At 37.6% G+C, this 14,765-nt stretch overlaps 2 protein-coding genes across 4 annotated transcripts in view; one reads left to right on the top strand and one right to left on the bottom strand.

Moving 5' to 3' along the window:
• Positions 1–1,940: 1,940 nt before the first annotated feature.
• On the bottom strand, positions 1,941–12,260 carry LOC127836992 (SCO-spondin-like). Of its 2 annotated transcripts, none has more exons than XM_052363675.1 (10): positions 12,186–12,260; positions 9,425–9,466; positions 8,417–8,555; positions 7,354–7,595; positions 6,091–6,229; positions 5,389–5,576; positions 5,087–5,216; positions 3,835–4,046; positions 2,401–2,568; positions 1,941–2,119 (listed from the first exon to the last, which is right to left on the bottom strand). In XM_052363675.1, the coding sequence occupies exons 1-10, from the start codon at positions 12,223–12,225 to the stop codon at positions 2,100–2,102; spliced, it is 1,320 nt and encodes a 439-aa protein (XP_052219635.1). In that variant the 5' UTR covers positions 12,226–12,260; the 3' UTR covers positions 1,941–2,099. The 2 variants fall into 2 exon arrangements, with proteins under 2 accessions (XP_052219635.1, XP_052219636.1); XM_052363676.1 differs by lacking the exon at positions 12,186–12,260 and adding an exon at positions 11,334–11,454.
• A 1,246-nt stretch (positions 12,261–13,506) lies between these two features.
• The window catches only part of LOC127838064 (ATP-binding cassette sub-family F member 1-like), a 51,447-nt gene continuing 50,188 nt past the window's right edge, over positions 13,507–14,765 (top strand). Inside the window, exons 1-2 of one of the 2 annotated variants that reach the window (XM_052365625.1) lie at positions 13,507–13,743; positions 14,295–14,417. In XM_052365625.1, the coding sequence (XP_052221585.1) occupies positions 13,615–13,743; positions 14,295–14,417 (252 nt within the window). In that variant the 5' untranslated portion in view covers positions 13,507–13,614. The remainder of the gene's footprint in view (positions 13,744–14,294; positions 14,418–14,765) is intronic. The other variant, XM_052365626.1, reaches the window with a different exon arrangement.

The raw sequence follows: 14,765 nt of genomic DNA, 5'->3' as shown, positions 1-14,765 counted from the left end.
CTTTGCTTTTGAAGTATTTTATGACTGTTGCATGTTTATATACAAACTATTCCCAGGATTGTTAGAAAAGGTTGTAAAGTGACATCTTTAAAAGATCGAAGGTCAAATATTGTAATTAACAACCTTGACCTGTCTTGAACTTCATAGTTTGTAAAGCATTTTTGACAAAGGGCGTGACATTCCTTTCTTGTATGTTTAAGTGGTGAGCAATTTAATGACGCTGTTGTATGTTTGAAGTGTTGAGCCATTTTTGATTGGGCTGTTGTATGTTTTAAGTGTTGAGCCATTTTTGGTGACACTGTTGTATGTTTCAATTGTTGAGTCGTTTTATGGTGCTGTTGTATGCTTCAAGTGTTGAGTCATTTGATGGTGCTGTAGTATGTTTCAAGTGTAGAGTCATTTGATGGTGCTGTTGTATGTTTCAAGTGTTGAGTCATTTTATGGTGCTGTTGTATGTTTCAAGTGTTGAGTCATTGATGGTGCTGTTGTATGTTTCAAGTGTAGAGTCATTTGATGGTGCTGTTGTATGTTTCAAGTGTAGAGTCATTTGATGGTGCTGTTGTATGTTTCAAGTGTTGAGTCATTTGATGGTGCTGTTGTATCTTTCAAGTGTTGAGTCATTTTATGGTGCTGCTGTAGGTTTCAAGTGTTGAGTCATTTGATGGTGCTGTTGTATGTTTCATGTGTTAAGTCATATGATAGTGCTGTTGTATGTTTCAAGTGTTGAGTCATTTGATGGCGTTGTTGTATGTTTCAAGTGTTGAGTCATATGATGGTGCTGTTGTATGTTTCAAGTGTAGAGTCATTTGATGGTGCTGTTGTATGTTTCAAGTGTTGAGTCATTTTATGGTGCTGTTGTATTTTTCAAGTGTTGAGTCATTTGATGGTGCTGCTGTATGTTTCAAGTGTTGAGTCATTTGATGGTGCTGTTGTATGTTTCATGTGTTAAGTCATATGATGGTGCTGTTGTATGTTTCAAGTGTTGAGTCATTTAATGGTGCTGTTGTATGTTTCAAGTGTAGAGTCATTTGATGGTGCTGTTGTATGTTTCATGTGTTGAGTCATTTGATGGTGCTGTTGTTTGTTTCAAGTGTTGAGTCATTTGATGGTGCTGTTGTTTGTTTTCAAGTGTAGAGTCATTTGATGGTGCTGTTGTATGTTTCAAGTGTAGAGTCATTTGATGGTGCTGTTGTATGTTTCACGTATAGAGTCATTTGATGGTGCTGTTGTTTGTTTCAAGTGTAGAGTCATTTGATTTTTCTGTTGTATGTTTCAATTGTTGAGTCGTTTGATGGTGCTGTTGTATGTTTCATGTGTTAAGTCATATGATGGTGCTGTTGTATGTTTCAATTGTTGAGTCATTTGATGGTGCTGTTGAATGTTTCAAGTGTAGAGTCATTTGATGGTGCTGTTGTTTGTTTCAAGTGTAGAGTCATTCTATGGTGCTGTTGTTTGTTTCAAGTGTTGAGTCATTTGATGGTGCTGTTGTATGTTTCAAATGTAGAGTCATTTGATGGTGCTGTTGTATGTTTCAAGTGTAGAGTCATTTGATGGTGCTGTTGTATGTTTCAAGTGTAGAGTCATTTGATGGTGCTGTTGTTTGTTTCAAGTGTAGAGTCATTCTATGGCGCTGTTGTTTGTTTCAAGTATAGAGCCATTTGATGGTGCTGTTGTATGTTTCAAGTGTAGAGTCATTTGATGGTGCTGTTGTTTGTTTCAAGTGTTGAGTCATTCTATGGTGCTGTTGTATGTTTCAAGTGTTGAGTCATTTGATGGTGCTGTTGTATGTTTCAAGTGTTGAGTCATTTGATGGTGCTGTTGTATGTTTCAAGTGTTAGGTCATTTGATATTGATGTTGTATGTTTTCAGTGTGTGTGTTTTTTTCTTAAGCTGTTGTTCTTGATATTGTTTTCTGCTGATATTTCACAGAAAACAACTAGTTTAATTTAAATTTCATTTATTGGCCCCATGATTGGATACAGACATAAATATATTTTATTACAGGCAAAAACACACGATTATTTCTTTTATTTCAATTAAAACGTCTATCGTTTGAGACTCAAACACTGTAACGTGACACAATTGACGTTAAAATGTCATTATCCAACAAGGGCCGGACCTGAAACAGATGCAATGATTGTTGAGATTTGTATGTGGAGATACAGTCAGAGGCGATAGCATATTCAATGGTTTCTACTCATTAACAAAGTGATAAAATTTCCGGTATTTTATGACTTGCCAATATGAATGCACGCGTTGCTTTTGCATAACACTTAGTTCTTTTTTGATAACTTTTTCCTACTGTTAACATCCCTCAAGTTTCCACGACCTACCTTGCATAATTACTGTAGTAAACAATTAAATGTACCACAGTGTCTCGTCGAATTCAAACTATACTACCATGGGTATCAGGGCAGCTCCCGCATGTCTCGTCCTCTATTTTCTCGCCCAAGCACGTCGCTCCACCGTTGCTAGGGGGCGGGTTGGTGCATGAGCGTGTTCGAACACGGTTGCCTTTACACAGGGCTGTGCAACTCGTCCACTGGGTCCACGCAGACCACCCGCCATCTGATGAACACATGACCAGAATTGTAGACCATACATGCGTCGGTCTGTGAAAACTGGGCTTAATGTATGGGCGTTAAGTGTCGTCCCAGATAAGCCTGTGCAGTTCGCAAGGCTAATCAGGGACGACATTTTCCGTCTCAACTACATTTTGGCTAAGAGGAGATTTCCATTAAGCGAAAAATACAATAAACGCAGAGAGCGTCGTCTCTGATCAGCCTGTCAGCCCAAGCTACTTTGGGACGACGATTGCGTACAATACATTAAGCCCAGTTTTCCCAGATCGAGGCTCATATAATATAGCTTCCTGGCCTACAGGATTTTAATGGTTCATTCACTTTATAGCAATTTGCATGTGTTTTTGTTCAGAACATAATTTACTAAAGTGTTTTTTGTTTGCAAAGTATGAATCGAAAATTATGGATTTACACAAAACTTCATATACTATAAAAGACGTTGGGGGAAAAGGCATGCAAATGTGAATAGAGGACATTAAGATTTCTGTTTGTGTTCATATCTGTTTTTGTCAACAATTAAATAAAACAGATCTGTTTTACCCAACGATGAAGGTAAAAACATACACTTCAGTCGGTTTGCTACGGAATCCTGATAGTCCATCTATATTCTCGCCCTTCTTTCATCAAGGGCGACACTAGACATACGAAGCGATATACGATATTTTGCGCGACAGTCGCGGCGACGCACTATATTTTGATCGATAGTCGCGGCGACGCACGATATATTTAACACGATATTTCGCCCTTGTGTAGGTAGCCCAAAAGGCGATATATCGCGTTAAATATAAAAGTACAAATATCGTGCGTCGCCGCGACTGTCGCGCAAAATATCGAGTATCGCTTCGTGTGTCTAGTGTCGCGGTCTGAAATTAGACCGCGATACACGAGATTCGGATAATATGGGCGATATTTGAATAATTAAATATCGTGCATCGCTGCGACTGTCGTGCAAAATATCGTGCGATATTTTTCGCGACAGTCGCGGCGACGCACGATAGTTTGCGCGACAGTCGCGGCGATTCACGATATATTTAACACGATATATCGCTTTTTGGGCTACCAACACATGGGCAATATATCGTTAAAAATATCGTGCGTCGCCACGACTGTCGCGCAAAATATCGTGCGTCGCTGCGACTGTCGCGAAAAATATCGTGTATCGCTTCGTGTGTCTTGTGTCGCCCTTGATGAAAAAAGGGCGAGATTATAGATGGCACTATACGGATTCCGTAGTTTGCGCATTAATATTTACCAATAGGTTTTGTCAGATTGATATACTCGACCACATCGCTCGGTACAGTGTCATTGTTGCAAGGATGGAAATTCTTTGATTCGCAGCAGTAATGGCACACGAGGCCCTCTGATGTCACTGGGATTGACGTTACATTTGACGTCATACATTGTGGGCGGTGCTTGCGTGTCATCTCCCACCAATCGGTGTTGCAAAGAGTTCTTGTCTCACAACTGCCAAAGTGGAAAGAAATGTGAGACCGACGTTTCACAATTCATCCAAATAAATTTTAGTAGTTTGCCACTCAGCAAAAAATACCAGTGCAGTTAGTTGTGAATAAGATCTAGAAATTATTCTATTAAATTGTTTGCGTAAAGAACTTGGATGGTTGACATTCAATAACAGATGTACTTTCCTAATTGGATCTATTGTTCATAAGTTTGTTATAGGCGCAATGCCCTCGTATTTCAATAATGTTATTCATATCTCAAATAACAATGTGTACGCTCTTAGATCCATCACACACACTGATATATCATCTATTCCGTTTAAAACAAATTATGGAAAACGAGCGTTTTTGTTTCGGTCACGAACCATATGGAATTCAATTCCAATAAGCATCCGACAAGTGTCTTCGAATACCACATTCAAAATAAAATTTAAAGAATACCTACAAACAAATCATTGATATATATGTATGCTCATTTTTTTTATTTTTCTATGTAATTACTTCGTTGTGATGTGTCTGATGTGGTTTATTTTGAAAGATTGATTTTTATATCATATTTTGTATTATCATAATCATCATCGTCATCATTATCATCGTCGTCTTCGTCGTCGTCGACGTCGTCGGAATTGATAAGGAAGTTATTATAACATTTAACGGTATAGTTCATTTTCTTTTTTCCCTTGTATGTTCGTATGCATGTTTCAATATGTATACTTGTGTTTTGTTACTGAAGACCACATTGTAAAGAAGAAATTAATTCTTAATGTGAATTCTTCATGAAATAAAGTTATTATTATTATTATTAATTGAATTAAAATGTGCACCTCCTTTTTTATAGTATAATTATTTATAATGTTTTTATTTAAATTGTTATTTTAATTTTTAATCGTAAACTATCTCTACAGAACCGCAGAAGAATTGTTGTAACGAATCTACTGTTAGTAATGTCAAATGCAAATTTACACACACACAAAAACACGAATTATCTGCTACCTTACCTACTATATAAACACAATGTTTTAATGGTGGTATATTTTCACCTACGTTTTCTTCGTGTACGATACATTAGTAGCCCTGACGACTGTGTTCATGCACATAGGCGTGGACGGTGGGCAACTTGTGTTTTTAAAACCGCCATCTGTAATACCCACCTCGCATAGATTCTCATGATTGCCTGAAGATGAACGCATAAATAGTCATGTTTCATTTTCATAGGCCACGTATTGGAATGTTTTACGATGATTATGCTTTATAAATAGACAAATCTACAAAGTGCAAATTACAAGCATATAATCATGATACCAGTTTTTCGCGTTGTTGAACATTTAAAAACAGTTGGCGGTTACCGTGTTGGTCAAACTTGGCCAAAACGTCCGGTACTGTGTTGGTGTTGCACGCACTAGCTCCCACGGAGGACTTGCAACAATAGTGACACGCCCCTTTGTTGGCGATGGCCCCGGGCAGGGTGGAGCAGTGGGGGGAATCCTGACTGCCCAGGTGGGAGTCGTAGAAACACTCGGCCTCAGTGGCACACCTGGTAAAACGAAATATATATACCGGTATTTGCAGCTCAATAATACCGGGGTTACTCGGCCTCAGTGGCACACCTGGTGAAACGAAATATAGATACCGGTATTTGCAGCTCAATAATACCGAGGTTAACCCTTGATTAACACTGACCGTTCCAAAGTGGCCCATTTGTTATTCATGTTTTCGTATTATTATGTACATGTATTTGTATTTTCGTTTCAAGTACATTTATTTTTTGTTTCGATGTTTTGTTATTAGTTCCTTGAAATAAATGAAACAGGAATAATGATATAGATCTAATTAGTTTTCTCTCTTGCTGGCGCAACTGAAATTACACATTTTTTATATTTGAGACATTGCGTTTCGTTACAATCATGCATTCGTATACATCTGTAGTCATATACCGAGAGGCATGAGTTTACAAAAAAGCATTTCACCGAGTTAAATATGTTATATTGAACGTATGCGGTCTATACGTCATGTGGACAATTTGAAAATCAAACATTAAAAATAGTTACGTTTTACGAACGGAGAACGTGGCGTTGTCCCCCTCAGAAATGACCGTGTTCATGCAATATGGTTCCCTCTCTCCGCACTGCGTGACGCTAGCTTGGCGACATTGAAGGCCGAGGCTCAGGCCACACACTTCGCAACTTCCTGTCACATGGAAGTGTCGCGTGCAACAGCATCCTCTTGAAATCCCCCCCCACACAAACTTCAATTTACCCTTTGTTTAATAGGGTAATGTTTTTTTCTACCCTATTACTTAAGCCAAATCGATCGGATAGAACCCATCGTGTAAACCTAAGATCGTACTTTAGCGATTTTTTTAATGTGATGTCAAACTAAATTTAGTAAACAAATGTACAGTTTTGAACTAGTAAACCAAGATTATGAATTGTTTTACATATTTTTTCACATTGTTTACATGCTTTGCACGGATAATCACGGGCTAATATCTAAAGTGTATGAAATTGATTTGTACATAAAGAAGAAGTTAATTATGCTTTAAATTAGCAGAATTTGATAAAAATGATAATAGCGATATAATCTAGTTGGATAGTGGAAATGCATACATAAACGTTTTTTACGAAACATCATATGTGCCGCAGCTCTGAGAAAACCGGGCTTAATGCATGTGCGTAAAGTGTCGTCAAAGATTAGCCCGAAACTACTTAACGAAAGTTTAGGCGGAAATTATTGACCATTATTTGCTTGTGCGCGCTACACAGGCTTATCAAAGACGACACTTAACGCACATGTACATGTATTTAGACCAGTTTTCCCAGAACGAGGGTTCTATTTTAAGTCCTCCGCGAGGGACGTTAAAGGGGGGTGCAGTGTATCGGTGCTGTACACCGGGCACTTAAAAGAACCAGGGGCGCCTCTGGAATCGGGGCGCCCTCTGTATCCCGCTCGAACCCCCACTAACACCTCTTGGGGCGGAGAGCACAAAAACCACACACAAACTATAAGGAATTAACATTAATGCCAATAAGGATAATGATAATCTAGAGATAATAGGAATACTGCAAAAACCATTTTGATAAAAGGCAAATCACTACATAATCCATTAAAAAAAAAAAAAAAAAAAAAAAAAAAAAAAAAAGAGCATCTAGTCACATTAAGGTCTCATTGGCCATCGTGCTATGATGTATAATATGACCTTATTTTCTCCCCTGAAGGGTCACAGGGGCAGGTCGATACATCTGTAGTCGAGAAGACGCTGGACGACCTGTAAATAAATCTCAAATACACACGAGGGTTCTATTTTCACATACGTTCATTCAATGGTGTCGAAGTTGACGTCACTGGCGTTGTAGTGCGTATGGTACTTGGTGTTGGAAACGTCACGTGGGCATCCGGGTTCTCATTGCAATAGTTATACTGCGATGAGTCCGGGGAGGTGCAACACTGGTAGCACGCGGTACCATTGGCAACCGTGGACCCGGGCGTCGCTGAACAGTCGGGGTTAACAACGCTGGAGACCCAGTTGCGTAGACATGCTTCTTCAGTGTTATTGCTAGAGTCAAAGTAAACAAAAACGTTGCATGTCTAATTAAGTTTTGATGACTTTTTATTAGTTAAATTTATCGCATACAATGACAGTATTTCGAACACACAAATACATTACACACTGCTGCGTCTAGGGTTTCACTAACGATTTTCGTTGACGAATTTAGCCTGTTGACGACATAAATACATATATAGCAGACTTATACTTTGGAATTCCTAGGCTTCAATATATAAAAATAAATTTCCATAGATTTTTTTAAAACCAAGAGTCAAATGGACCTTAGCTTGAATTCTAAAGTATGGAGCTATTATGTTTCTGCATATTTGATAAATGCTATACGCAAATGTTACTTTGCATAAACTGAAGTGAATTACTATTCGGAAACTCAATGTGTTTGAAAAAACATGTAAATTGCATTTAGATTCTTGGTTAGATGTGTGTGTTATGTATTGTTTATTTTGTGGAGGACATCATTTTTCATCTATGTGTGTCTGTCACCATCATAACATGTTATTACTATAACCATGGAAAACCCTCGGTATTGTTGCAGAACATTAGGATTTAGCTCTAACCTTTTTTCAAATATGTATGCATGGTTAAAAATGTACATATTTGTAACACTCGTTTAATTTGTTTTTGAAATAACACATGCTATAGTTAAATTAATATTTGCATCAGAATGAAGCAAGGCAGAAAATTTATCTAAAGCAGAAACATCATTATAATGTGTCACTGTGTGTACATTTCTTACCAATGCTCTACGTATTGACAAATTTGAAGAAATCATGCAATTATCACATCCATGTCCTTGAATTCCATTCACATACCCGCGGGTCACTTTCCACTCCCCGTTGATGTACAAACGCCTGATCTCACAATAAAAATCAAAGTTTAAAGGTTTACAGACGTCTTTTGCAGAGCAATGCCTCGCAGGGTCGGGTGACAGATCGTCGCAATGACAACAGTCTGTTAAAACAGAGATGTGAGTTATTGGAATTTATTGTCACCAGCAATCGCGTACTGCAAAGTACTTTTAATGCCGTTTTATTTAAACAGGTTAAATATTATTAATTATGTAGGAAACGTTCAAGCAAATGTATTAATAGTGAGCCATTAAAGCAAACGTATACTATTGCAGATATTAAACTAATTGAATTTATTAAGGTATTTATTATGTGGTAGACGTTAAAGCAATAGCATTTTGTACATGTGTATAAGAGCTCTAGCAAATGTATTCTGTATGAGGAATAAAGCAATTGAGTCCCTCCTGAAAAACGCGGTTTCACGCATGTGCTTAATGTGTGCAGTTCGCACAGGATAATCGGGGACGACATTTTTCTCTTGTTTTGTAGTTTTCGTTTAAAGGAACCCACTTCTTAACGAAATTCCATTTTAATTTGAAATCGTCGTCCCCGATTAGCCGATTCAGGCACAGGCTCGTGTGAAACGACACTTAACTCACTTGATTCAGGCACAGGCTAGTGAGAAACGACACTTAACTCACTTGATTCAGGCACAGGCTAGTGTGAAACGACACTTAACTCACTTGATTCAGGCACAGGCTAGTGTGAAACGACACTTAACTCACTTGCATTACAACGGTTCCGAAGAGCGAGGCTCAACTGTATTCTGTGCGAGAAGTTAATCCAACTGTACTATGTGGGGTACGTTAAGCAAGTGTACCCTGTTGGAGGCATTAAAGGAAGACTTTATGAGGGGCCATTAAATTAAGTGAAACGTAGAAGCGTATCTCTGAATATGTCTATGGAAGCCATACTATTATATGCTCCATTTGGTGAGTTTTGCGAAACGAAAATATACGCACATATACTTACTAGAGCGAACTGGCCCAGTCGCTATCGCGAGAGAAATTAAGCCTACAAAGAGACAAAAAACACCATTGTACACATAGTATGTTTATCATAATAATAACAAACACCGAGAGTGTAGAATGAATGTTGGCATGAAAATAATCAAATAGCTGGAGAATTATGAACGTCTTTTTATGTAGTATATGAGACATTCATTTGAATGAAATCGCATGCAATGTATTTGAAATACAATTTCCTGACAAAATTGCTCCGAAGTGCGCGCAGAGTTACCGATTATAAAAAACTTAGACAATATGAGATTCGTGCATGTGCCTAAATGTTGTACCAGATAGCCTGTGCAGTCCGTTCAGGCTAATCAGGGAAAACACTTTCCGCTTTATTTTTTTCAGTTAAAGGAACTATCTTCTAAACGAAAATCCAGTTTAGTCGGAAATATTCATACGTGATTAGCCTGTGCGGGTTGCACTGGCTAATCTGGAATCACACATTACGCACATGCATTAAGCCCAGCTTTCCCGGCACGAGGACCATATAATATAATACGCAGAAGTACTCTAAAATCTATGATACCAATACATGTAAATAGTCACAGCATAACATGAATTCGGCTGTCGATGTGGAATAAAATGGAGTTTATTATTGTTTTATATTGTTATGCGTAAAACAATTTCTTGTCATCTATTTTTGAAATCATCAAAAATGAAATAAATATTAAATTACTCCTCGTCTGCAGAATAAAGTTGTCGTTTCATAAAGACAGATTTCTTAACATTACTTCCTACTTCCAAGAGATTTGCATCGTGCGCCACTAGTCAAAAAGCACATCTGATTTTATTTCTTTGTCCAGAATAATAGATTTAGAACCATTTTAATTCTCAGCCATTTTTATGCAAACTTATGACATTAAACGTTCGGACCTGATACTAAAAATGTCTTCCTGATTCGAACTAACAAATGTGTAAAAACTAACAAATTGTTTTAAAACCTGTATGCCAAATCCAATTGAACTAAAGAACGACATTCAGCTAAAATGAAAGAACATAGCAAAACACACGCGAATGTAAAGACTGGTCTTGTACCTACAAGTGGTTAGCGTGTGGCTTTGATATTAATTAGTAAAAACATCAGTTTGAATATATAAATTATCAAAATATAACGAACAAGAAACCGTCGGAGACGGGTGATGCTCCCCAAAGGTGTTTTTTGTCACAAAAGTGCACTAAATATTCAGATATAAGAAACGGGCACAGTAGTTGGGGGGACAATATTTTTTTATATAAAATTTAAAAGGGCCATAACTCTGTGAAAAATCATCCGACCAGAACCCGCTGATATTATGCACATCTCCTCTTGGTAGTGAAGCTTCCAATAAAGTTTCATTGAATTCCAGTCATTAGTTGCTGAGAAATAGCCCGGACAAGAATTGCAATATATGTACAGTTAATGGAAAATTTCAAAGGGCCATAACTCTGTGAACAATCATCCGACCAGAACCCGCTGATAATATGCACATCTCCTCTTGGTAGTGAAGCTTCCAATAAAGTTTCATTGAATTCCGGTCATTAGTTGCTAAGAAATAGCCCGGACAAGAATTGCAATATATGTACAGTTAATGGAAAATTTCAAAGGGCCATAACTCTGTGAACAATCATCCGACCAGAACCCGCTGATAATATGCACATCTCCTCTTGGTAGTGAAGCTTCCAATAAAGTTTCATTGAATTCCGGTCATTAGTTGCTAAGAAATAGCCCGGACAAAAATTGTGCACGGACGAACGGACGGACGGACAGACGAAGCGGTTACTATATGCTCCCCCAAAAATAAATTACGGGGAGCATAAGCATCAACTTCTATGAAAAAAGCATTTTAAAATACATGTATATATGTATGTGTATATTAAATATGAATTACCAGATATAAGCAGGAACAGTCTTGGCGAATGCATCCTATCTCAAATTCAAATCAAATCAAATTAAAATTTATTTATTGTCGGTATGAGATAACACAGGGGCAGATCCAGGATTTCTGGTTGGGGGTGGGGCGGGATATTGAAAGATTTGCTGGGGATCAAGGGGGCCGCTAGGGCCCCTAGCGCGTGCAGGACAAAGCTCTGCTAGGGGGTCCAGGGGGCGATGCCCACCGTAAGCTTCACGATTTTAGTGATTTCGAAGGCTTTGACAACCACTTCTCGAGCATGTCACGCCTTACACTTTCATCAAAGTTCCTTCTTATAATGCCAAAAAAAAACTGAATAGTTTATCGTTTAGGGGGTCTAGAGGGCCGATTTTAGTGATTTTGAAGGCTTTGACATCAAATGAATTTACTTTGGAGATTTTAGGGGGGGGGGGGGCGTACGCCGCGTCCGCCCCTGGATCCGCATATGTAACATGTACATAACATAAGCTATGTATAGCTTTTGACCGACCTATCTCTCGTTACACACGCTATCTTATCTGATTACATAATGACGATGTGTCTGTCGTTCGGAACATTGTGCGGGGCCACCTTCATATAAACGATTTGACATACACGAACTGCCATTGACGCAAACAATCGCCAAAAAACAATAATGTTAGTTACATTATTTTAAAGAAATTATAACTTTTAATGCACTCGTGATCTACCTATGAAGCGGTCCTGACAAATTGCGACGGCAACAATTTAATTTAAATTAAGGCATGTAAATGATGTAATTATAATGGCAGAATATCATATCAAACGTACTATTATTTAATGAACTATTTAAGAAATAGAAAACCTCACTGAGGGTCCCATGGCAGAATAGTGACGCTCGATTGGTCATTGTCGGCTCGGATACTACTTACATGTACTCCGGGTACTCTTAAGTATACTTACATGTTCCCCGGGTACGGTAAATATACTTAATCGTACCCGGTCGATATTAGACTGTACCCGAGTTGTATTCCCGCCCAAAATCCGATGTCGTATAACGCGCTACCTTTTATCTTAAACAATCTCTTTAAAAATCAAAGCGCTGAATGCACTGAATTTGTTCGCTGTTGTATTTTCTTAGACGCAACTCAGTTTTCAAAATTATGTTATAGCTTTTTATATCGCAAGTTTGAAATGACCACAACCAATTCAAATTTATAAAGAGTGTGTCTTAAAGCACAGGTCGAGATGTGTGCTTTTTTTCCAAATCATTGATACAGCTAATCAGTGTGCACAGGCTAATCTTATTTGATATGCATTAAGCCCCGTTTTCCCTGAAAGCAGCCAATATGTACAGATTTCAATGATAAACACTAGACTGGCCAACGTTGTCTTACTAGCTGTTAAATACTTTTGAATACATATACGCTATGTAGTGTACCAGTGGGAACTATAAACAGGCAGATGCGGTGGTTAGAGCAGACGCTTTTAGCATTCGTCGTCTGCTTCATTGATCATTGTCAACTGGGTCATGCGAGTTGTGTATCGTGTTATTTCTTAAAAGTTGACCCAGCATTTGTAAAAATATTGCAAGACATATACATTTCCAGAAAGGAAATTCATTTCTGCGTTGAATAAGATCGAGATCGTGAAAATCGCTGCACAATTGATGAAGATATGGCTGTTCAAAGCGATGCACCCCGTTTTGGGGTGATTTTGAGTTGCATTCCTGGTTATATAAAAATTATATATTTGATAGTGATTTTTTCATAAAATTATCTTTTTCGTTATAATATGATTATTTATCATTCAAAATGATGTTTTCACTAATTAATATCATAGCCACAAGCTAACCACCTGTGTATGTATCCACAACTAAATCACTGAAATGCAATCAAGTTAGAGACTATAGCCAACAATTGCATTGAAAAGGTTACATAGCACAAGAAAACGACCGGAAAAATTAAGGTGCGAAAACAGTCGATTTTGATGTGTAGTCAATTTTTTTCTTGGTTTCAGCATAACATGTCTTATTTGTTGCTTACATTGATTCAGCATAGAATGTCCTTAAGAAAATGTACATAATAGGGGGTCTCTTTGTGCAAAATGTTGCATAAATTTTCACTTTAAGTCGTCACTTTTACATTGAATTATATTAGGAAAATATTTAGTATATTGTGACCTTGTATTAAACGGATTGTTTCGGATTTTATCGTCGAAAAGTGACACATGTTTGTGAAACTCAATTATTTTGGTAATCTTTTTAAATAGTTTCCTGAATTAAATTATAAAAATCAAAATGCCGAAAAAGGATCGAAAAAAGAAAGGAGACGATGACGACTGGAATGACGAAGAGGCTGAAAAGAAACTGGAAGAAAGAATGAAAAATCTGGCAACAGATGACGAACCGGAGAAGAAATCCAAGAAGGTAAACATGACCAGCTGGCTTTGATCTGCATGGTTTAAATCATAAATGGCTGATTGTCTGCGTTTGATTATTCCAGAATCCATTAATTTTCAAAGTTCAGCGTATTCACACTGTTGCCTTTGGCTACCACAAAGTGATGCGGGCTAGACGCAAGCTGAAACATCAAATTGGGACCAGTCGCACACTTGTCCCGTCTTATTTACACCAGTTCGTCTATCGTAATCTCTATCGTTCAGATGACATTTTTAAGAACTTTATGCTCACTTTGGGCAAAAACTACTTATAAACTTTTCATGTTATCGTAGTTTGTTTGAATATATGAAATAAATTGTGCATATGTTTTGTTAATTAACATATTTCTAACTGTTTAAAAAAAAAAAGACGCTAAACAACTAAACAACCCAGATAAATAACTTATGAAGAAATACTCAATAAGAATCATTGTTTTTTTTTAAATTTCATCCTCAAAGTGACATGTATTTTAAACACAAATATTTTGGTCATTGTTTTAAATTAGTTTCCTCCATAAAATTATACCAATCAATATGCAGAAAAAGGATCGGAAAAAGAAAGGAGACGATGACAACTGGAATGATGAAGAGGCTGAAAAGAAACTGGAAGAAAAAATGAAAAATCTGGCCACAGATAACGAGCCGGAGAAGAAATCCAAGAAGGTAAGCATGAACCTCTGCAGGGTCAAAATTCTTTTTTTTTATTATCCTGGATACATCAGGGGTCTCGCGAGTGGGCGAAGTGGGCGATTTCTTCGCCCAATTAATCTTCACTTCGCACATTAATATCATGAAGGCGAAGTGATTTCTCCTCCTTTTAATGATTTACTTTGTGCCAGACATTGACCGATTAAAATCAAGTTGATGTGGAGAATTGGACACAGGAGAATTCTCAGCAATAAGTTGCCCCATTTACAGGTCATGCAAAGTTGAACATTCAAAAGAACAGTCTGGAGCTATAACACTTCTTGAAATTGTTAATAGATGATGCCTTGATTAATTGCCTTCTGC

The sequence above is a fragment of the Dreissena polymorpha genome, chromosome 7 (assembly GCF_020536995.1).
Source record: "Dreissena polymorpha isolate Duluth1 chromosome 7, UMN_Dpol_1.0, whole genome shotgun sequence".
NCBI classification, from domain to species: Eukaryota; Metazoa; Mollusca; class Bivalvia; order Myida; family Dreissenidae; genus Dreissena; species Dreissena polymorpha.
This window is presented reverse-complemented; position numbering and strand designations above follow the sequence as displayed.

What these genes read in the sequence shown, in the direction of transcription:
- LOC127836992 (XM_052363675.1), bottom strand. Translation starts at nt 12,225, where the DNA reads ATGACCAATCGAGCGTCACTATTCTGCCATGGGACCCTCA. An exon ending in ACGTTCTCCGTTCGTAAAAC is followed by an intron (nt 5,577 to 6,090) that starts GTAACTATTTTT and finishes TCGTTTTACCAG; the next exon opens with GTGTGCCACTGAGGCCGAGT. An exon ending in GTATCGTACACGAAGAAAAC is followed by an intron (nt 4,047 to 5,086) that starts GTAGGTGAAAAT and finishes CCACTTTGGCAG; the next exon opens with TTGTGAGACAAGAACTCTTT.